At 41.7% G+C, this 24172-nt stretch overlaps 1 protein-coding gene across 4 annotated transcripts in view; it reads left to right on the top strand.

The window, feature by feature from the left end:
- Nucleotides 1-24172, top strand: part of ABHD6 (abhydrolase domain containing 6, acylglycerol lipase) — a 240573-nt gene that overhangs the window by 162399 nt on the left and 54002 nt on the right. For 2 of the 4 annotated variants that reach the window (XM_085624756.1, XM_085624754.1), the window contains exons 10-11: nucleotides 16254-16275; nucleotides 16381-16398. In XM_085624756.1, the coding sequence (XP_085480882.1) occupies nucleotides 16254-16275; nucleotides 16381-16398 (40 nt within the window). Of the gene's footprint in view, nucleotides 1-16253; nucleotides 16291-16380; nucleotides 16399-24172 lie in introns of all 4 variants that reach the window. The other 2 variants (XM_085624755.1, XM_085624753.1) reach the window with 1 other exon arrangement.

Below are 24172 nucleotides of genomic sequence, written 5' to 3'. Positions count from 1 at the left end.
AGAGTAGCGGCCACTTGTGTGGGCCTGATGAGGAGCCTTAATCCCATACTCGGCTTCTTTGATTCCAAGGTTCGCCAAACGATTATACAAGCCACAATTCTGTCCCGCCTAGACTACGCTAACGTCTTACTCCTGGGCACTAACAAAGCTGAGATTGCGCGTTTACAGCGCGTACAGAACACCGCGGCAAGAACCTTGGTCGGACTTCCCCGTAGGTGCTCGGCTAGAGCCACTATACGAAAGCTGCATTGGCTGCCGATTGAGTCCTGTATCTAGTTTAAAGCTCTCGTTATGATCTTTAAAATTCTCAAAAATGGACGCCCAAAACTTCTCCGCCCTCTCCTTATACCTTACGTGCCACAGCGCAGTCTGCGCTCTCTTGGCCAACATTTATTGACAGTTCCCCTCACAAAGTTAGCTCGCACAGGTGGGCGCTCCTTTAGAGTACTAGGAGCCAAACTTTGGAACAATCTGCCGGTGAACATCCGCTCAATGGAAAATCTGTCTGCTTTCCGGAGAGCTGTCAAAACCCATCTACTCCCTCCCCTTTAGGTTTCTGACTCCTGGTTTTCTGTTTTTTGTGAAGATTCTGTGGTTCTTTAGCGCCGGGACGCTCCTTTGCTGGGGCAGCTGTTTTGCGCTCTACCAAATTTTAACATAACATAACATAACATAAATGTCTTTGACAAGAGTTGCACCTTAGTACATCAGATTATATCACTGTATTGAGAGGTGTTTTTTAAAGCTATTAATGCCCCCACATCCCCACTCTGACGACAATACAATTGGTGAGCCTAGATGCAAGTCAGTTTTTATGTGCACCCTATATGTGGACCATATTCTTATTTTACATGGATCAATGTTATAGTCCATTAAGTCAAATATAAGAGAGGGTTTTTTACAGCCCTCACATATTTTAAGGTTATCTCATATACAATAATAAAAAATAGGACTTGTACCAAATTTGAAATGCTGTTTGTTCGTTGTATCTAAGAGAGGCATTAAAAAAAAAATGATAATAACACATAATCTTGCTAAGAGAAAATGGGCTTTACGTAAGCCCCCTTCAGTTATTCATCAGACAGAGTGGCAATCACATATTAGTTCAGCCCTTAAGAACAGCATACATACAATAAGAGTGAGAGAGCGTTTCAGAAAGTTTTATCGGAATCCTGGTGTTAGCTTGGTTCAGTTACATGATACCTAAGGTAGATTTATCGAGACATGGCATCGCTGCACAATCACCCAAAATGATGCCAGGAGCTTCAAATTTTTGATAGCATCTTACTTTCCAGTACATTTTTGGCAATGGAAAAGCACCCTTATTAGTGAGAATAGCATGTTGGTTTACTTCGCATCAAGAAGCATTCAATGTGTGGTACTAGGGGGGCCAAATGTTTTTATACAAGGTCCTATCTAGTAAAATTGATAATATTTTAAGACTGGGCTTTGTGTCAAAAGATAACTCCTCCTTGAGGCAGGTGCAACAATGGAGAAATCTTTTTGTTTTTACTAACATTTCACACATTGCATGTGTATTGCACTCTACAGCAAACATCCAATGTAGGAAATGTTTTAAAGTTTGTCTATGCATAGAATTTTCTCCTGGGAGGGCACCCTAGAGTGCAAAGGTGTGCATGGCACTAGACAACCTCAACATCAGACCATAATTAGTGTATATGGCTCTGCGCCTGAATCAGGTTTCTTTCTAAAAGCAATGCTAGTGTAAGCAGTGTCCTTCTCGGATAGTTCTGGAATTGACAAACAGGTGAAAGCATGGCTACACCCAGAGTGGTACTACATAATTATCGTGGGTGACTACGAGCCGCTGCTATGACTAGCAGTTGGTAGTAGCTGGACTGTAGTCATGCAGTACAGGACTATTTACTTGAACTCAGGTAGGGAGGTTGTCTACTGGCTGTCGGTGTAGTCTCTCATGACTAGGCACCCCAATTCCCTGTCAATCTATGCGGTGTGTGAAGTAGTGCTTAGATACATGGGGGGGGAGTTGCCCAGCCTGGGGTCTCCGTGTAAGTGGTCGCAAAGTGCTTCTTCATAGGTCCCGTGGTTATCAGACGTCTGCTATGCTTGTTCGCGTCATGTCTGCCTGCAGTGCTCTCTTCTTCCCCGCCTTCCAGTGGCAGCCATTTTAAGCCAAGCACGTTTTTTTTAATCCACATCGACTTCAATAAAGCAGGAAGGTTTATTTGCGTCCACTCTCCCTGCTTCAGTCCAGTTGCACTCCTCATGTATCAAAGCACTCCTAAATCCATAAATATTTATTATATGTTGTATATGTGTTACCTAAATTTGAAGTTCGCCCCACAATCAATATTCAGCTACAAAGCTGGACTATTTAACCTTACTTTTCCCTGAAAACCAGAGCCTTAAAAACGAGGTACTGAGCAATTCATAACTCACAGTCTGGCTACTGGCTTCCGGGACTTGCTTAAGGACTGCCTAGTTGTCATTCAGTCGCATCCGACTCTGGCAACTGACCTGATGCTCCTTACATTCCTAACCTTTCTCCAAGACATTTTCCCTTTCACCTTTATTAAAGAATGGACAGGATAGACCAGCATAAAACCTTAGCAAAGACTAAAGCCAAGTTTTGATCCCCACACCAGTTTTCTCCCATGATGTGGGGGTAATTTGTCTTTTTTACTGCCCCTCACTGCCAGGATATTGACTGTCAGTAAAAAATAAAAAAAAACAAGATGGCCATCCACTGTAAATATAGCAGGTGGTAGGATGGCTTCCTCCTGATGGCACCTACTCCTTCGGGCTGCCAAAGGAAGTTTTACACTGACGGACTCTGTCGAAGTAAAACTTGAAGTCTGTCTGACTCAAAATCAGTTTGGCAGACCTTGAGTTTGGCTGACAGGGTACTCTGTCACCATTGCAAAAGAGTAACTTTTCGCCAATCACTAAATCAGCCCATGAGACCCACCTAAGGCAAATCGGTACTGACCCTGCACCTTATGAGAACAGTCCATCCCTAACCTTGGTCACTTCACACATTTGGGAAAATTGAGATTCACACCCCCTGAATCTCACTGACGAAGCTACGCCCTTTCATTTGCACTATGCATTGCCTGAGACAATGCCCTGTGCTATGCACCCTTGGCCCTGGTATCTGCTGTGCATGGCTGAGTCCAGTGTGCACTTGGTACAGGGTTTTGCCTGGGCCCTTGCACCATGACCAGTACTAATCCCAAGTTCTAAAACCGTGTGAGTAATGAGAATGGATATTTAAAATGCCATGGAGAGCGAGCATCTTGTCCATTAGAACAAATGTTACCAGTGCTCTTAACATTCACTTCGAGGATAGGCTCATAAAAGGACACATTCCTCAGCATCTAGAACAGCAGCTATCCTGGAAACCTTGTTTTGATTTTGTCCTCACATCCAGCTCAACAACTGTATCCCTAAAGGCGTGTGCAGGGCACCCCCAGAGAGCCTTCCTCCATCTTGTAGCCCCAGCCTCTCTGTGCCCTACAGAGCCCAGTGAACAATGGAGAGATAAGGTCGTAAGAACCAGAAGGCTGCATTTTTAAATCTTTAAAACTGCTGTTTTTATGTGCCTGTGGCTGTTTGAATTTAATTTCCTGTCCTGTGTGCAATAGGTACTGTTAAAAACTGCATTTTGTTTGTTGCTTTGGACTGTTTAAATTGAACTCTTGGTTTCTGTGATTTGGTTACTGTTTAAACTGTTGTTTTTCTCCCCGTGACTGTTTAAAGATCTGTCTTAGTCTCCCCTGTACTGTGCTTAGGCGTGCAGAGGCAAACCCCAGCTCCCCCTCCTTTTGGGTCTTTTAAAAGTTAAAAAGGCAAACTAAACCCACAGAGGCTAAGCAGAGTGTGTTTATGAGACTCCTGAATCTGTTTTAAGGTTTTTTAAACTGTGTTTGGGAAGTGTATGTAACCCTCGTTTTTGGCTAGGAAATTTTGTTGAAGTGCGTGAAAAGCAGTATTTAAGTGGCTTAGATTTGGGCCTACCCGTAAAATTAACCAGGACCAGCAAAGTGTGGATTGAGCCTGTCTGTATCCAAGGAGATTCTGTCCTTCAGGAGCAGCTCACTGACCCCTAGCCATCAGCCTTTCTTGAGGCCACATGCTCCTTATATAAGTTTTCAATTGGATGTTACATCTGTGCTCTGATTGGCTGCTGTATCTGTTGTTTCTATTGGACTTAGAGCTTAACCCCTTCGCTGCCTGGTCTCTCCCCCGTGTCATGCCCTTTTTTGACTATTTGGAGTAGTTCGAGCTTAGGCCCCCATAACCTTTTGTCCACATAAGCAATCCATGCCAAATATGTGTCCTTTCCTTCCAACATCCTGAGGATTCTATAGGTACCAGGGGGTTGTGGATTTCCTTGGAGGGGACTGAGATAATATGCAAAATACATATAAATCTGTTTTTTGGGGGATAAATGGGATAAAAAATGCCGCAGAAGAAAGCATCTGGTTTCTTCCCTACAAACGGTATCAATGGAGGGTTTGTGGTGCTAAAATCACCATCATCCCAGGTTTCAGGAATAGGCAGACTTTTGTCAGAAAACCAACATTTTCTACACAGTTTTGCAATTTTACTGGGATAAGCCTATTTGTTGTGCTTTCAACCTCCTTCCAGTTAGTGGTAGAAATGGTTGTGAAACCAATAACAGTTCCTGGAAAGCTATACATTTCTGAAAAGTAGACCAAATTCTGAATTAAGCAAGCGGTCTTTGTGTAGATCCTTCAAGGATTTCCTATGGAAAGTAACAGTTGAAGTAAAATAATATTGAAATTTAGCTGACAAAAACAGTCATTTATGCCTACATTGTCACCTGTAACAACTTCTAACTATGGTAGATTTTTGAACGCTTTATACCGTTATGTCCGTGGGATGCTTCTGGTTGCGGGGTTATATGAGGCTTGTAGGTTCACCAAGAACCCGAGGTACCCAGATCAAATAACTGGGTTGCACCTTGCAATGTTTTTTCATTGTGTACCAGGTATACAGTATTTCATTTGGTAAAATATAAAGAGTGAAAAATTGGTATCAAGTACCTATGCATTTCTGAAATTAGAACAAAATATGGAGTTTAGAAGCAGTGAGATTATTTGAGTATCTCTGAATTAGTGGGTTCCCATATTAGCATGTGAATTAGAGGCTATTGTTCAGATTGACTTCTTTTTTACACACTGTCTTACATTTGGAAGGCAGAAATGCATATAATAACAAATAGTAATAACATCTGTTACATAGAATCGCTTGCAAACCTCAAACTTTGTAAAAAAAAAAAAACACATTTTCCTCACATTTCTGTGATGGAAAGTTCTGGAATCTGTGAGGACACACGAACGTCCACCCACCCAGCATTCCCCCAAGTCCCCCGATAAAAATGATACCTCACTTGTGTAGGTAGGCATAGTGCCCGTGACAGGAAACGGCCCAAAACACAATGGGGACACATCTAATTTTTCCAGAGAAAATTGACCCTTTTTTTTTTTTTTGCAGTGTGCTTAGCTTTGGATTTTGGGCCCTACCTCAGCCGGCACCGAGGGAGACCTAGCAATCCTGAACATTTCTGAAAACTAGACACCCAGAGGAATCCAGGATGGGGTGACTTGTGCGGCTCTCACCAGGCTCTGTTACCCAGAATACCTTGCAAACCTCGAACGTTGTCTAAAAAAAAAACATTTTCCTCACATTTCTGTGATGGAAAGTTCTGGAATCTGCGGGGAGCCACAAACTTCCACTGACCCATCATTCCCCCAAGTCTGCCGATAAAAATGGTACCTCACATGTGTAGGTAGGCCTTTTGCCTGCAACAGGAAACAGGCCAAAACATATTGAGGAGATATCAAAATTATTTATCATGAGACAACCTGGTATTGCAAGGGAGTCATCCACGTTTGTGGTCCTGGGCTCGACGGCCATCTAGGTAAACCTACCTAAACCAGACATTTCTGAAAACTAGATACCCAGGAGGGTCCAGGGGGGTGTAGCTTGCGTGGATCCCCCAATGTTTCTTACCCAGAATCCCTTAGCTTTAAAAAAGTACCCACGGCAGGGAAGGCCCCAAAACATATTTTGGCAACATCAAAATTATGCATCACAAAACTACGTGGTTTTGCAAGGGGGGCATCTGCGTTTTGGTCACGGACTAGGTGGCCATCTAGGGAAACCTACCAGACCCAGACATTTCTGAAAACTAGACACCCTAGAAAGTCTAGGGAGGTGTAGATTGCGTGGACCCCCCAATGTTTCTGAAATGGTTGAGTTTGGTAGGTTTCCCTAAATGGCCAACTAGCCCAGGACCAAAAACGTAGATGTCCCCTTGCAAAACCAGGTTGTTTTGTGATGCATAATTTTGATGCCTCCACAATGCATTTTGGGCCCTTCCCTGTCGCTGGTACTTGGCCCACACACACAAGTGAGGTACCATTTTTATTGAGAGACCTGGAGGAATGCTGGGTGGTAGGAAATTTGTACTAAAGAGCAACAACCTTCCGGGTAGGAAGGAGCACGGTGTCACCTGCCTATAATAAATGTGAGCGCACAGTGTCTCCATATAGTCTGAGATGGGTCTGTCAGCTGGGGAAAACAAAATAACACGAAATGTAACATGGTTAATGAAACATTTTAGTGCATACAGGCAAGAGTGGGTACACAATGGGCAGAAAGCAATACTTTATTAAAGCCAAGAAATCTTTTTTTATATGTAGGGTCCAATACCAAAAGGATAGGACTCTCTTTTCTTTTGAATATGGAGTACATATGAACAGTACCTAGAGACATTTATAAATATTCAAACTAAAGCGATGATCAAAAAGTGTATACAGGTGTATAATTACAATGAATAAACACACCTTACCCCGTCGGAAAAGAGAAACCACAGGAACTTTAAAACAACTTTCATCCAAGCACAATCTAAACCATCAGGCACACCATAAGTCCATTCATGCCACTAACTCTCTATCACAATCATACAATTAAAAAGGTCGTAGAACAAGAGCGACGGAAGACAGGATTTGGAGAAAATTTAGAGCGAGACACTGGGGGGTGTCGAAATTATTTGGCTGGAATCCAGGTCAGGGATCAGGTAACTCAGTGTAACTTTGGGGAGAGTTGAAGGATAAATAGTAAACCAAAATCTCTATATAGCTGCACGCATCATATACATATAATGGTAGGTTTCAAGTTGGAGAGACAAATTATAAAGTGTTGTTTCATTTATAACACTATACAGTTTCCGTCAAGCTCGAGGCCGACGCGCGTTTCGGTGAAAGGCTGGAACCCTAACCGTCACTGTCTTCAGGGTACAAAACAGATGCAGTCCAAAAAGGAATGTTTGACACAATGGGGGTCAAGGAACACCAGAGCTGTATTGTCACTGAAACTCGATAGGGTCCAGGAGTCCACTGTATGAAAACTCTCAGATGGAGGTAAATCAGTCAGCTATGATGTACAGAATAAGGTAGCTGAAAATACGTCCAAATCAGGCAGGGCTCAAAAGTGACGAGAGAAGTCTCAGCCGGAGACCAACGTATGGATAAATAGCTGGTCTGCTAAGAGCAGGGTCATGAAGTGTAGGATCCCGTGAGGAAGGATAGAAAGGAATCCTAGAGGTCGTTCAAACAGGGCCTCTCCGGGAGAATGGCTGAAACGAATGGATGAAGGCGGCTCGGGGCAGCGCCCCCAACAGCGTGTGGCATGGCCTTCGAGGGAACCTCCGTTGAACGTGGCTCGTGGGAAAAACTTGGAGACGGGATGCTCTAAAGAGATAAGGGTGTTCTTTAGGAAAGGATAAATCGAGTTGGCGACGGCAGTGAGTCCGGATTCCCACGAGCCACGTTCTACGGGGGTTCCCTTGAAGGCCGCGCCACGTGCTGCACCCACCCTTCTTTCATTAAAAAAAACATTCTTGGCGACTAGTGGGCTTTTTTCTGTCCCCCTGGGGTGTCAGATCGGGGCTATTGCCCCCAGCTGCACCCCTTGGGGGCAGAAAGACTGTGATGAATATTTTTGGGAGAGTTGGGAGCATTATTGATCGGGGATAATAAGCCCCATCAGCCTCCCAGGAGGCATAAAGACCGTCCCTTTTGTGTTGGGGTAACAGTATTGGTATGCTCATTGTGGGCAGACCCCTCTTTTATAAAAAAATTAAATGAAATCCCTGGGGTCTAGTATGCTTTCTGCACCCCTCCCCCCCCCCCCCGGCAGATTGGGAGCTATTGTCTCCATCTGGCTCCAGGGGGGGGGGGGGGGGGGCAGAAAGACTGAATTTGTCCAATTTACTATGGGGGAGCAAAAGCCATAACCCAAGGGGCTGCTCCCCCCTCCATGGTGCCACTGGGGAGGGGTACCATTGGTAAAGGGATATTCTCCCCTTTAAAAGGTACCTCTCCCGCATGTTTTGGTACTCGGGGGTGATATAGCCCCACGAGCACCAATTCGCTGACACTGAAACGAGCTGATCGGCTCATTTCTGTTTCAGTATCATATGTAATGACGCCATTACATATGAAAACAAAATGCCTTAGGAGCTTGGGTAAGCTCTTCCCCTCCTCCAGAGGCCCAAAAAAAAAAAAGGAAATCCCTCTACTGAAAACAGCAGAGAGATTCTGCGTTGCTGTCCCATGGACGTAACGGTTACTTCCATGGCACACCAGCACTGCAGCCATGGATGTAACCGTTACGTCCATGGCATGAAACCGTTTAAAGTTCTGATTGGTGGACATGTCTAGGGTTTTGATTGGTTCCTGGGGCTGGGGTTTCTATTGGGCCTGGGGCTTAGGGTTTGACCTCTGATTGGCTGTTAGGACTACAGTTGTGATTGGCTGTAAGGGCCTGATCTCCTATTGGCACTTGGGCATAGGGCTAGTGGTGTGATTGATTAGGTTTTGGGCTAGGGTTACCATTAGCCGAAGAGGTCACCTTATCACTAGGGGTATTTAAACTTAGAGCTCAGAGCATCTCAGCCCAGGCATTGAGGCTAAGGATAGGGAGGACAAGGGCAGTTGCCTCTTTGGGCCTGTTCGGGACTGGTTGGGCTAGGGGCAGAATGCTGCCCTTTTTTCCATTCACCAGCAAGCACCATAACCCATCCACATCCACAAACATATTAACAAACTAAAAAGAAATGTATTCCACTAATTTGCTGCAATCAAACCCTAACCAGTTTTCATTATCTCAGCAACCACAAAAAAACACCACAAACAACACATATACACCCTTCTACCCAAACTGCCATGCAATGGCATCTTCACTCTACGCAAAAAACACTACTGTATCCTATACCACTAACAAATTCACACATCAGAAGCACAACGCAAATCCGCCCTATAATTAACTACATACCATCCAGACACACACTACCTGCTCATACAAAACACCAGCTCTATCCTCTACCTATTCCTAACAGACCCCTTTCTGGCACCACCAAACCTATACTCAGCCTTCCATTATTTCATCCACCAACACCTTCCACCTCTTTTTACCAAAAACACACAACCCTTACATTCCACTATACCACACATATTAACCTCTTCCAATTATCAAATCTAACACAAACTCTCTTAACTCTTGTCCATCCCCTCCCACACACCACATATGCTCTTTTCCAAAACACATGACCACCCCCTTTATCTTTCAGCTTCCATTCACAAACAATACTTTACAGATAAATACTTTTCGGAAAACAACTACATCATCATCTCCTCTAACTACTTGTCAAAATCAAAACATAACACATGCACCAGCACAACAAAAACTCACACACAGACTACCTCATAATACTCTCCATCACAAACTACAAACATACACCCATTCCCACCCTCCTGACTACATAGATAATGCACACCTTAAACCAACTCTGCTGCCAACCTTTCTCTCATCCCCACACCTAACCCATATATAGGAACTCTGCTTCAAATGCCTCTCATCCATTGGGCAATTTAGAACCTTACAACATGACCCACATGTTGCATCATCACCCATAACTCCTACACCTTCCACCCTAAACAGATGCAAACATAATAAGCAATATGCCACTCATCACAACTTCACATCTCCATGTCTACTGCACAACAAGGCTACTCTACAAAAACAAAACAGCTTACAAACTCACCGTCAACCACATGCAGACCCATCAAAATGCCTTTTTGCCTGCTGAATTGGGAATACAATACAGAAAAGCTACAATAATGCTATCCTCATACAGCTAATACCAGCACTTAGGACACACCTGCTCAAGTCCACAAAATACTGCTCACTCTTCTACAAAACAAAGTCACACCATCACTAAAACACATTTTTTAAACTGCCTACTAATAAATACTTGATCAGTCTCTAAAAACAAGCATTACATCTACGATCTTCTCACTAACACACAACCTGACTTACTCTTCATAACTGAATCATGGTTGGGAGATGACATGGCTCCAGTGTTGCATGAAGCTGTTCCTCTAGGCTATCAAACTATCGCACAAGATCATTAGGCAAAAGAGGAGGTTGCCTAGCTGTTGTATTCAAGCACACATCAAATCTCACTAAAGTTGACAGCTTCTCCATACAAGGTTGTGAGGCCTTCTTCACCAGTTGCAACCCTACACCATCATTCTCCTGTAGCTTGCTACTCCTTTACAAACCTCCACATAGCAATGCAACATTCCCAGACACACTTCTAGACATAGTTTCAAACCTGAAAACACTACACTCCAACCTATGCATTTTTGGTGACTTAAACATTTGGTTTGACAGACTGAATTTGCACATCTGAAAACTATCATCAGTGGCCTAGGCCCACTGAAACTACATCAGACAATCCACAAACCCACACACATGGCTGGACACATCCTAGATGTCATTTTGGCAAATACATAACTAGTGACTTGTCAAATGATTACTCCAGTCACATGGTTAGACCCCCATTTGCTTGCTTTCCATCATAACACAACACAAAGCAACACACCTAAAACCACCTTACATGCATCCACCTATTGACTGTTGAACAAACTCAATTTTGTACACTTAGAAACACAACTAACATCCAGAACAGATCTAGGCACAATAAATTCAGTTAAAAAACGATATTAGTGGCTACAGGAAGCTTTTGATATCCTAATACAACTAAGAACAACAAAACTGTACAAAAGAAAACAGGCACCATGTAGAAATACAGAGCTAAAAGAGATAAAACAGCATATTAGAAATCTGCACCGCACCTAGCTCAAAACAAAAAAAATCAAGACAACTTAACCTACAGAAACTTAACATATTATAGAAGTCCGCAATCAAAAAAAAGATACTATTCAGACTGAATTCAAAATGCTAAATGTGCGAATAAAGAATTCTATAAAATGTTCACTGAATTTCATATACCAAATTGCCTAGAAGAAACTCATCACATTACTCAAGAATCCACAGACATACTGGCAAATCATTTCACAACCAAAGCAGACATGTAGGACTCCTATTTAAAATAAAGGAAAAGCACCAGCACCAAACCTTTCCCAAAAAACCCCACCAAGAGTAGGCTAACCAAGCCTTTGCATTCCTTCCAACAAATATCACACAATGAATGTAAGTATCTGGTCAAACCAAGCAGGCCTTCTGACCCATGTCCAACACAAACCTTCAAGAACATCCTTCTAACTTCCTCTGCTGCCACACCAGTAAGAAGAATCATCAACAATTCCTTAACAATGGGAACATTTCCAGAAGACCTAAAAAAGTCATACATACACCCATTACTAAAGAAAACAAACCGGGGCCCGCTTAACCAAATTACAAATTGACCTTTACTGGGCAAACTGATAGAAGGAGGATCATTTGCCCACGCTGAATCTAAAGTCTCCTAAGAGGCCATACAGCCTGTATCTTCAGATGAATAACTTTTTTCTTTTTTAATTGAAGAATCAAAACAATGAATCATAACATAAGCCAGTATGTCATATAGTCAACAACATAGTAGGATGTGCACAGTAATAAACAGAAATAAAATAAAGTCAAAATTAATAAATCATCAAAAAGGCAATACATGGAGTGATATTATAATAGAAAAGAAGAAAGAAAGCTAGAAGTAGAAAAAAGGGAATTAAAAAGAAGAAGGTGGTAATAAGGATATCAAGTACATGTTGAGACAAAATTATAATATAGTAAGAGATAACAAAATATCCTAATAAAATTGGATTGAAATATATGGATAATAACTCATAAAATAGATGAAATTCATCAAAACACTTAGTCTTGTGACGACATAGTTGCATTAACAATAGCACTGTGAGATAAAAAATTGGTAACCACAGTTGATCACGTTTAAATTCTAACTGTAGGAAGTTCAGATTAACTCTGTCCAATCTGTGGTTGTGACATTCTAAATTCCACCAACAGTTAATAGAAATAGTTTCTTTGGATTTCAAGTTAGAACAGATGAATAATTTAGACAGTGACTTCCTGAGAGATGGAGTGGCTCTTGCTGTGACACCTCAGATTACTGAGATGATTTAGGAAAAGGTATCGCTACATCCAGCTGCCACTACTTGGAAGACCACTCAGATGTAGGCTACAGTTAAGTCATCCCCCATGGAATAACTGGTAATCCCACAATACAGCAATCCTATTGTGTGTCCCTCATCAAGTCCCCCTAACACCACCCTTGATTCATGGGTATCTGGAAGATGTGTATGTTCTTTGATAAACACAGAGGATTGGGCCAGCAATAACCAACAAGGATAAGAGGAAAGAGATGGAGGTGTGTTAGAGGAGCAAGAGAAAACACAACGGAGAACAGTAACCTGCCTGAGGACCTTGAACGACTTATCTGAGTAGCAGAGGTTTAAAGATAACCTACTGCCGTTCAAGGAGAATCTACAAAAATCTCCTGATCAGAACCTATCGTAAGACTCTAATCTGTTCCAGAAGCAACTCAGTATCTTCTTGAATGCTATCTCACACCCCACCCTTATGTCATGGCTTGTCACTGTATTTCTGATTACCAGTATACAGTGCTCCACTGCCTGTGAAACTAGGTTTGCGATACACAAATACTACAATTCTTTTTTAAATAGCTAGCAGATGTAGTAGAAATCATGAAACAAGCAATCCTTATGTACAGAAACCAAGCTGCCTTTATAAAACAGATATCTGACGTCTGTTCTTAATCCTGTTTTTGTCCTGATTACATATAAATAGATAGCTTTGGTAGCCTTGGAGAGGAAGAGAGAGAGAGAGACCGAGAGAAAGAAAGAGCAGTGCCTTTGTCTGGATAATAGGAAAGTGGAACTAGGGTTATGCTGTCACCAAGCGATTTGAGTACATTGCGAAATGAAGCAGGCAAAGAAATATGTCAAAGAGCATTGTGCTCTGTTAGTAGATCATGGGTCAAATATTTATTTATTGTTGGAGAAATTCACAGCGTGGTGCACTGATGTTCTTCTGTATCGAAGTGGTTGGCTTGAGTGCAGATTTTTGTACTAAAAGTCCTTGCTTGTGAGTGGCGGGACAGGCTAACATGGTTTAGGTACACGCATTGGGAATCTCTGTATAGCACCCCTGAATTAAAAGGCCCTGGGGGCACTCTAGGGTTCCATGTTTACCACGTCTATGAGAAGGAGCCAGAAAGGAGATACAAAATGATTGATAAGCATGTGTATGAATAAATTTATGAATCAAGATCACATCCGGCAGAGAATGCATTGTTCTTATGGGAGCTGGGGGACCAACACCCACAGGTTTCTGATCACAGAGATCTGCATTGTCATTCAGGAGAAGCTTATGCTATATTTATAAGTGTTTTGCTTTTTCCTACGATGCTTCTCTTAGCCTCAGCCCTCATTATCTTAAAGATCTGAAGTATAATCCGTTGAAGCTAATCCCTACTTTTGACCTCATGCTTAAGAACAGCAGCATTAAAAACACAAAATCATATTGTGGGAAGACACTGCGCCTTCCGGAGATCCAGAAGGAGCCGCTCTGTGGATTCTAATCTCTCGCTGGTGAACAGCCATGGGCTGCGGCGCCTCAATGGAGACAGGTGAGCAACTACAATATTGGGCACAGTGGAATTATAGTGGCTCTCAGCTGACACAGAGTGCAGGGGATGGAGATAAAGTACCTAGACAACGCTGAAGGGAGTAGGGTATGCTAGAGACAGCACACTGGCGTGGATGTATGCACGCGCGTATGATGCAGGTTAGAACTGCAGCTGTGCTAACTATAAAGTAGTAGAAAAACAAAAAGAAATAGTGATAGATTTAGTAGAAGTGACATTTGTTGTAGTAATAAAAAAAGATGAGGTGATGCTAGTTTTGGTGGTTGGGGGAGTCTAGCAGTCAGTAGCTCAATCTAGCCCTCTAGCCTAGAATGCAAGGCAGGGTTAAAGGGTGGGGTATTTACTGTACCCAATAAAAAAAACATACCCCAGGGTGTGGTATTCATCTGGCGCAATACATACCTCTTGATTTGAGTTTTCCTTTGAAAAATTAGGAAATACCACCTAAACATCAAATTCCACATGTATTGGCATTTAGCACACTTTTTCCTCCAGTAAAAATATTGGCAGGATTGGTCATCAGGAATTTGCCGCGGGAGAATAGTGGGTGGTGCAGTGATTAGTGCATTAGTCGGAATCCAGATCCCAAACTTCTGTTTGCACAGAGACAATAATGTAGCTTCTGACTAGTAATCAGGGTAGCAGGGTAGTAGTAAACGAAGATGTTGTTGTAGTTGGTTTGAAGGCAGTTGTAATAATAATAGTATTACTTTTAGTAAAAGAAAATAAGGTAGTGTTAGTTTTGGTAGGAGTAGTAATTGCAATAGTAGTAAGCACTGGAACAGTCCTAGTGGTAGTAGTTGCAGTAGTAGAAAAACAAGATGACATATCATTAATTTGTAATATTAGTAGTAGCAGTAGTTTTAGTTTTTTGGTACTAACGATAATAGTAGCAGTTGAAGAAGTAGCCGCCGTTGTTGCAGCAGGAGGAAAAGAAGATGAGATAGTGTTAGTTTGGTGGTAGTAGTATTATTTTAAAGTCAGTTCATTAAATACGATTGTTAGTTCTTCGGAATCATTTAAACATGTATTTAATCATAAAACTGTACTTTCCCTACCTACTCCAGATACTTAAATAATTGCACATTCATTTTAAGAGTTGGACACATGCATCCATTCATACATTCAACAATCGATAATATAACATTCTCTCGCACCTTTCTTAACTAAAACTCCTGAATTTAGGATAGTTCTGGACATTCATAAAACTCTCATACAAATGTTTCTTCTCATTTCTTACAAGCTTTACTCTTCCTTGTTTGGCTTTTATTTGGCAGAGACCCTCATATAGACAACTGGTGGAGCTGATGCATATGGAAACTTCATATGTTTTGCTTTGTACAGGAATGTGCAGTTAGCCACATTTTCTTTCATTCGATTAAACCATGCAGGTCCATTCCATATACCTAGGGTCACTTTCCCAGCCGACCTGGTCATGTTGGTCTGGAATAATCAAGCTTTACATTCACTAAAGATTTAAGCGCACTTCTTTCTGCAGTTATTTTGTGCTCAGTGCTCCTGGTGTTCACACAAAAGTGCAATTAATGAAGAAGTTGTGTACAAACAAAAAAAGAAACAGAGAAGAAAATCCATTGTAGGTAGCAAACCAACAAGGGCAATAAGACTATATAAGTGGCATCATGTACAGACATTGGTGCATGCTCCTATGTGACCTAACAAGATGATTTGTTGGTCTATCTTAGTCTCGATTTAGGAAAGTTGGATATTTCAATTCTTGACAATATCATGCACCAACGTCTATATGTGCTGTGTGATTGGTTGTTTGATTGAAGGTTTGATTGTGTTGTTGCATTATGATTTTAAATTGCCAGGAATTCTGATGATTTTATGAATACCTGTGTATTATCGTTTCTGATATCTGTAGATATAACAATAAAGGATGTGCATTTTTCTATTTCATGTCTGCTTGGCCCTTATATATGTATCATGAATTTTGATGTATAGTTGCCTGGATTTGTTTGCATACTGTCTCGATGTTTCAACCCATTGAGGTTGTGTATTCATTATGGGGGCAAGAATAATTGAGAGACCATGTACTCAAGTTACATTATTTCATCCAGCAATCCCAAATTCAGGACTCTTGTTCTTATGTGTGCACTTGCAAATAGTGAATTGAGTAAATCATATTGTTGCATGAAAAAGAAATGCTGAATTAATTTTACTAACTAAAAATGGTATGTCCTTGTTTCAGGAACAAGAGAATGCAGAGACGGGTAAGAAAAATAAAAGTATGTCATACTTTAATCAACCATGCTTTAATAGTGTTGTTTATAACTTTTGGCACTATTATCATTCTAAATATTTTTTTTCTGTGACAGGTTGGACAATGAAGACTGGTAAGAATGATAAAAACTTTCAAAAGTCAGACGATTATGCATCTTAGTTTACACCCTAGTTATAGTAATAACTGAAATGTATCACTTTATTCTCTTGACTCATTTTTGCCCTACATGTTGCGGCTGTTCAGCGTAGAATCTATCAGCCCTCTTTAACGTGGTCTTAAGTAGCTACCAGCTGTTTACTAAGGAATAAAAATAAATTAATGAAAATATCAATAAATAAACAAATACAACTGCAAGCCACTGTAGTATATGTACCTATTTTCCGAGGTTAAAGCATCGCTCATGCTCCTACTCATTGGGCATGCCCGAATCCGTTTGCTATAGTGAAGTTATTCAATGGAGTTTGCACTTTTAGCTTTTTGACACTGAGATTCCCATTGAAGTCCTGAGCCAGAGCCATTGCGCAGGATAGCCGCCCTGCCTGTACTGGGTGTTGAACAGTAGTTACTGCAGTACTTAATTTCTTCAATTTTTGTCAGTAGCGGGCACAATCACTCATTTTTGGGAAGCAGCAGTATTAGAAAGTAAGGTGATCCCACCAGATCCCAGTTCCAGTCGCTGTTTCTGGGCCAAATCTGAGATCTGGCTGACCCAGGAAATTTTTGGTAAATTTGTCCTGGTGATGTCATTTTCTGACACCAGGACATAACTCAGCAGTGCTTGCATGTTGTCTGCATTTTTGATCAGAGCAAAAGTGTGCAGACGGCAAAGGAGCTTTCTTATTTTCACTTCTAGCTGGACCCAAAACAAAGGCCTGACTTTAAGGGCCACCGGCCCTTCTTTTGTTCACATATCATTCTAACTGCGAGCCATCTGGCACCTAACACCTATTTGACAGTGCAATGGAAGGAAACAAAGGCACATAACTCATCACTACACAAGCGCTTTAGAGTAACTATGACTTGGAGGCAGGTTTTTGACTTATTCATCCCCCATATAAGAGATGTGCCTGCATTGTAAGAATACAAGATTTATCTGTGTGTATGTTCCGTAAGACGTTGACGGTTATAAGGTGTAGGAATCACATAGCAGCCTTATAATTTAAGCGTGCATGGACGGGAAAAACACAAAGTCAGGATATTATATGTAATGCAGTGATTGGGGTTGTGCGTACTAGCAAAGTTTTATTACTTCTCATATGGACCCTTCTTTGCAATCTTATAATAAAAACAGAGCAATGAAAAAACTATGGTTCTAAGGCCATGATTTGCAGTTTGCATGCAACTCCTTGATGCTGGTAAATAGATCACTGTGCTATGTTAGGATGACAGCCTATGACCTGGAAGTAACAAAATGATCTCAGTATCCAAAGTAGTAACCCAATTACCTAGATACATAAAATACAAATCAGTGATCTGCAAGTTACACAATAATGTGTTTTGCAGCAGTGGCATTAACCCTCAATGCTACTTTGAGTCAAAACTGTGACTGGACAAAACACAGAACTCTCACAGAACCTCACCAACCACCAAAGTCATCTCACCACTATTATAATCCCTCAGAATTGCCGGGCACACAAAGATCTCTTCAGCAGGCATCTTAACCATACATGTAATATATTTTCCAATGCTGCCTCTTCGTCATCTATTAAGTATGGTAGAACAGATTTACTGTCACATTTGTCCTTGTTGCCAATTTATTTGCAGCAGATTTTTTAACATATCTGTTGACTGTCAGACTCTGCTTTACAAGCTCCACCCTCCTGACTCCACCCTTTTCCTCTGCCACACCTTTCCTCTGCTCCACCTTGACCCCAAATGTACGGGTTTCCAGCGTAAAAGTTTTCTAACTCCAGCACTGGGAAACGGGACTTATTTCTGATCTACAAATCATGTCCCAGGCCCACAAAAAAGAAGCTCAGAAGAGGGAGAATGAAGGAGGGTGAGGTGAATAGGGAAACGGGGGGCCTCATTTACGAGAAGTGGCGCATCGCTGCGTGAAAGCAGCGATGTGCCACTTCTCAGTGCACTCTCCTTGCGACACCAACGATGCGTCAAATTTACAATATGACGCATCATGTCGCAAGGAAGGACAGATACGTCAGTATAACTGACGTATCTGTCAGTGCAAAAAGTGGCGCATTGCTGGAGTTGTGTCGGAAGCCTGACGCAACTCCACCAATGTTCCTTTCACATGGGGCAAGCCCCATGTGAAAGGGCCTGCGTCACCGTTACGCCTGCCATGAGGCAGGCGTAAGGTTTTGACGCATTGGTGTCCTAGAAGTGGCACAGCGAAATCTCATAGATTTTGCTGCACCACTCTTACGACCCCTTCTTGCGGGGGTACGCCCACCCTGCATACATTATACCTGGCGCAGGTATAATGTAGCGCAGGGGTTTACGAAGTGACGCATCTACCTAGATGCGTCACTTCGTAAATATGGTGCACCATGGCGCATGTTTTACGCCACTGGTGCATCACAAAAAGTGACGCACCGGTGGCGCAAAATTGACGCAGGGGCTCATAAATGAGCCCCGTGGTGTTTAAGGCAGAAGAAGGCACGGATGAAGAAAGAAGATGCAAAAGTGAGATGGAGAAAAGAAGTAAAGGGTGGTGGTAGAAAGAGGCATGGGAGGAAAGTAGGCAACCCTGTAATTGGGGAACCCTGGCATTCGGTTGGGCAGCAGCACCGACAGCAGGAGCCTAAGAAAACTGTGGGGCTCTGCAGTTGTTGGTATTTAATACAGCGAAGCTCGTTGCCATAACCCTCCCCCCCCCCCCCCCCCCCTCCTCCACCTTTCCTCTCAACCCACCCTTTAACCTTGAAGCTGGGCGCGAGACACCGAAGCCCAGCATAAGGGAACCGCTGATGGAAGACACTATCAAATCACCCTGAGGCAGCCATAAAATCTGCACGAGACAGAAAGAGGTTCTGCTTCACTTTGCATTTTTTCTTTAAATCGCCAGAATTCGTCAAGCAATTGTTCTAAACTGAAAGGCATCTTCAGGGTGCTTCTGATCCATGCGCATTGAGTGTGTGTCTGCATCCTTGCGCTTTATTATTTTCCTTTTAAAATTGTATTCAGTGGCAGCGTTGAAGCTTTTATTACAGTTTACTGATGTACAAAATAATGAACAAGGCCCAGCGATAAGCCATTCATGATAAAGTATTCTGCATCCAAACAGGACACGGATATTCTATGAACAGATATTAAATCATGCCCGACTTATAATGGGTTAGTAAATTGTGTTCTGAGTATTTTATCTGAAGGCGCCGCGCAGAACATGAATAAAGAGAAGATCTAGGTATTTAGTAAGAAAATATTGCCCTCTAGCGGCTGAATCGTAGATACGTCATGGGCGATTTAAAAGCAAGCTTTGACAATGGCAACAACCCTCTTGGCGTTGGCATGTATATTAGAGGAGGGTTCTATGTTAGCAAGCCTCGCTTACACGACGAACAGGTACTGGCAGATGGCAGCAGGGTGTGGGGTTTCCTCATATACACAGAACAGGTACCACACAGTTAGGGAGGGCTACGTGCCCGCCCCGTCCTGCCAAAAATATGCCCTCGCAGGGGCAGACGCTGCGATGAACAACTGTGGCCTTTGAGTGAACATAGGCGCCGGAAGTAGGGGTGAGGGGAGTTCTGCACCACCACCAAAATAACCATGCTGTAATTCCGAAGGGGAGCGAACATTAAGGATGACTATAAATTGTGTTTTTATCTCGTCACATTTGCGGTGGGTCAAAGGCAGAGGTCGAATGTCAGGCTAGTTTTCTGACAAATTGCTGCTTATTCCTGTACCTTGGAGACTGAGGTTTACTTTTCTTTCTCTGACCACCAAGTGAGAGGATTATGTAAAGTGAAATATGTGACAAGCTTACTGGCGTGAAAGAAAAAGGCTGTAGGATGTCGTTTTATATAAACACACCCAAAAAATTAAATACCTCTAAATGAACTGTACAAATATTACAAAATAAATAAGCAGTTATGAAAGCACAAATAAAGTGCTTTTTGTAATTATGAAGTGTGATGGAAACAAAGATTTTAATAGGATCAAAACAAATCAAGACACTTTACCAGTCGATGCGCAAATTACAAATATTTGTTGAAACCCGATTTCCACACATTATCCTTTGTGTGCTTTATTGTTTTATCAGTAAAACTGTTTGTCTGTGCAAATGTAGTCCTCAGTTCAATGGAAAACGTGCTGCCTGTAAATGACAATGTACTACCACACCATGATTTAGTAATAAATTTGTGACAGTGTGCTCCAAAATTCACCACTAGCTATATATATCACATCCTTACCAATCTCTTTCTGAATGTGTGTGGTTCAGTTGTGGCACTTGCTCTTTGTATGATGCTTGGATTTTTCAGAATGCCAATGAGCACAGTGATGTAACATTGATGGTAGCACCCCTACAATGAAAATTGTTCAACCACCACTGGGTGAACATGCAATTGTTGTTGATTTCTGTGGTCTGGCTAACAACAGTAGTCCCCCAAAATGTCAACTTAGCCCTAAAGGGCAATGACCCTTCCAACAAAGTCGATTCGTTTTCAGATTTTGCGTCAAGGGAATTCCTACCAGATGACACTGGGACGGCCGCTTTACCTTCTTGTACATAAGTCCCTCATTTGCAGAGGGACTACTGTCTATCCTTAGTGTAACATATTACAGAAGGCACACTCAGGAAAGATTTACCATATATGCAAGACAGAAAACGCCGCAAGACATAAAAAAAGAATTGGGATGTGAAACCGGTTGTCTGGACCTGTTCTCTCTATAGCCTTTAATTATTAATAAATGCTAGACCAAATTAGCAGAATAGAAACTAGATTATCTGGTTTAAAACTGCTGGACTGAAATAGTTAAACAAGGGTATGCCCGGCCAGAATTAGCTAATCATATACAGCGAGATATGTAGCCAGAAGTGCCCGATACCCTGTAAGGGAAGGACGGATAGCCAAAAGTTAGAAGCCTAAAAACTCAGGAAATTAGTAAAGAGGATTTGTGAGGTAATGAGACGCAACTCCAAAATGTCTTATCCAGCTGTAAGCCAGAAATATCTAACAGGAAGAGGGAGGTTGTAAGGAAGCCATGATGGATAGGGATAATCTACTCTGTCCTGCACCATTATTTCCACTTTAGATACTGGTTGTTTCACATAATGAGTTATTTGCTGGCATAGCCCACCATCTATCCACCTGAACCTTCTTCATCGGTGCCCGTTTAGGTTCCCTCAATTTTGTTTATAAATATCCAAGGCTAGTTTAGGTTTCTCCAATCTGTATTCATGTTCTGCATGTCCAGGGCTCTGAAGTGACTGTCTTGCGCTAAGAGAAATCGTCTACATAAATAAATGAATGGATAAATGTTAATGTAATTAATTATTTTAACAAATCAATTCAACAGACAATACTTTTAGAAATAAGGGAACAGTTGGGAGACCAAATCCAGTGGAGTTTTAATTTTTGACAATGCTTTTCACTATACTCGCAAGTACGGCGATACCTGCATCCTTTCAAGAGGACATACAGAGAGGTCGGAGTTGAAAGTGGTTCTGGGTCTGTCTATCCTCTTCGTGGGCCTGAGTCACATAATTGTGTGCACCTATGTTGAACTTAACAATACATAAAACTCATCTGTGAGCCAAGATCCCATGAATTTGATTCAGAAACTACTTACATAGATTAACAGAGTGGTAAATCTACCAGTGCTGACAGTTTCCGAAGTACGAAGTATAGCTCTAGGGTTGGGAAAATGAGTGCTGTCAAGGTGTCTATTCATTGCGAAGGTAGTGAACAACCACAAAGCCCAAACTTTGGGTGGATCCAGAAACCTTCTCAATGGTTTACACATCAAATTTACACATCTGAAATCAGCATCAGCGAAGGCTTACATAACTGTGTAAACGTGGTGTGAAGGACAACCAAATACTTCCAGATTACATGGAGAGAACGTGCCTCCTCTTAGAAAAATATATTTCCCTGTAGAGAACAAACCAAATAAGACTTTTTTTTCCCTAAAAACTATATTGATTCATGTGCACAATGGGGGCACCTAAATACAGAATTGTTACTGATTTGTTTCTATCAATCAATATAATATATTCGGTCTAATTGGAGGTATACCATAAAAGTACATAGAAATATTGCACATAGTCATAAACACACATAAAATAAAAAAATATATATATCTTGCATTAAAAACAGATCAAAAGGATATGTGTATATAAACAGCTTTAAAATTCCTCAAGTCATAATCAAATTTTAAATCACCATTACACTCATATGGAGAATGGCTGTGATTTTAAAGGAATGATGGTGAAGAAGAGAGAACAAAAACCTATCGGGTCCGCTATGCGCTCCTACTATCCTCCAAAATTAGGCAAAACCTCTCAGCCAAGCTTCAAATATTAAACCATAATTCTAGTAGATTAACCTAACATGGTTTTTCTAGCCCTAATGGCTGCTTTCAAAAAGGCACAGACATTGAAAACAACTTCAGGTAAACTCAGAAATTGTAAATAAAGAAGAGCTGGTCTACAATGTCGGAAACCTAGCCACCATAACAGGGGTGTTAAAAAGTGCTTTCATGCTAGGCTGAGCTAATTGCAGAAAAATATAAAGTTCAATAGTGATTGTGCAGAGTTATTGTCACAAGGACAAGTGCAAACTGTATTTCCCTCTGGGTCTATTTTTCTATTTTTTTTTTTAAGAATAAGGACAAATGGATTGGCCCTGCTCTGAATCACTCCCATCTTGACAAGTCCAAAGATGAAGATAAGGGGGATTCGTCTTTATGTAAAAGACTACAATAATGCAACACCAAGGGTGTAGCAACTCGTTTTTCAGTCTAATGTTTGCACTATATATTTTTGGGGACACAACTGGGATCAGTAAACCAAGAGGATACACCGAGGGATCCAAAAGTGTCCCATGTATAACTCAACCACGGTATGGAATAGGCCTTATGCAACGTCAGGCAATCAGATATTCTGTCTTTACAAAGCTTAGCTGCTGGATTCAATCAAATACTGACCCATAATAAAAGTGGCACCAGCTGAATCTGGTCTTCGATAAAGCCCTGGTTCAACTCGAAGTAGGTAATGAAACTAGAGGTGGGCGGCGGTAAGCTCAGCAACCGTCACAAAAGCGTTTTTCCTCAACCTGTAAGGAACAACATTTAGTAAAACCCCAAACTCCTGCACCATAGGTGGCTGCGCTAATGCATTGCGAAGTATATTCCTTCAGTGGAGGGAACACAGTCCCCCGAATATCTGGTCTGATAAGATTGCAAACTGTGCCGGCGATTTTATTTAGTTTAGCGCTGGCCTGAGCAAGATGGGAATCCCACGACCCCGATGAACTAAAGGTTAACCCTAGATAACAAAAGTTATCAACACTCATCAAATCGTGCCCATTGAAACTAATTTTATTTAACCTTAGTTTGCCCGGACCCCAAGACATGATGTGTGACTTAGTATAATTAGTTTTTAAGTTGAGTTTGTACATGAAAGAGGAGAAACAATCCACCTGATGTCTCAGTGTATTTGGAGTAAGGGCTATCAATACCGCGTCGTCAGCATACAGTAAGGCAGGAATTAGGGAGCCTGCAATTCTAGGTATATCTAGATGGGATAAACGAGCTGTTAGATCATTAATATATAAAATAAATAATAAGAGTGCCATTATACACCCTGGACTCACTCCACTCTTCAATGAAAATCAGAAGAGAGCTCCCCGTAAGAGTTTAAACGGACTCGACCTGAGAGGTATCAGTGTAGACAATACAGAACCTTTACTAAAGGGGGTCCA

This window comes from Triturus cristatus, chromosome 9, assembly GCF_964204655.1.
Source record: "Triturus cristatus chromosome 9, aTriCri1.1, whole genome shotgun sequence".
NCBI classification, from domain to species: domain Eukaryota; kingdom Metazoa; phylum Chordata; class Amphibia; order Caudata; family Salamandridae; genus Triturus; species Triturus cristatus.
The sequence above is the reverse complement of the archived record's forward strand: the minus strand, read 5'-3'. Positions and strand labels throughout refer to the sequence as shown.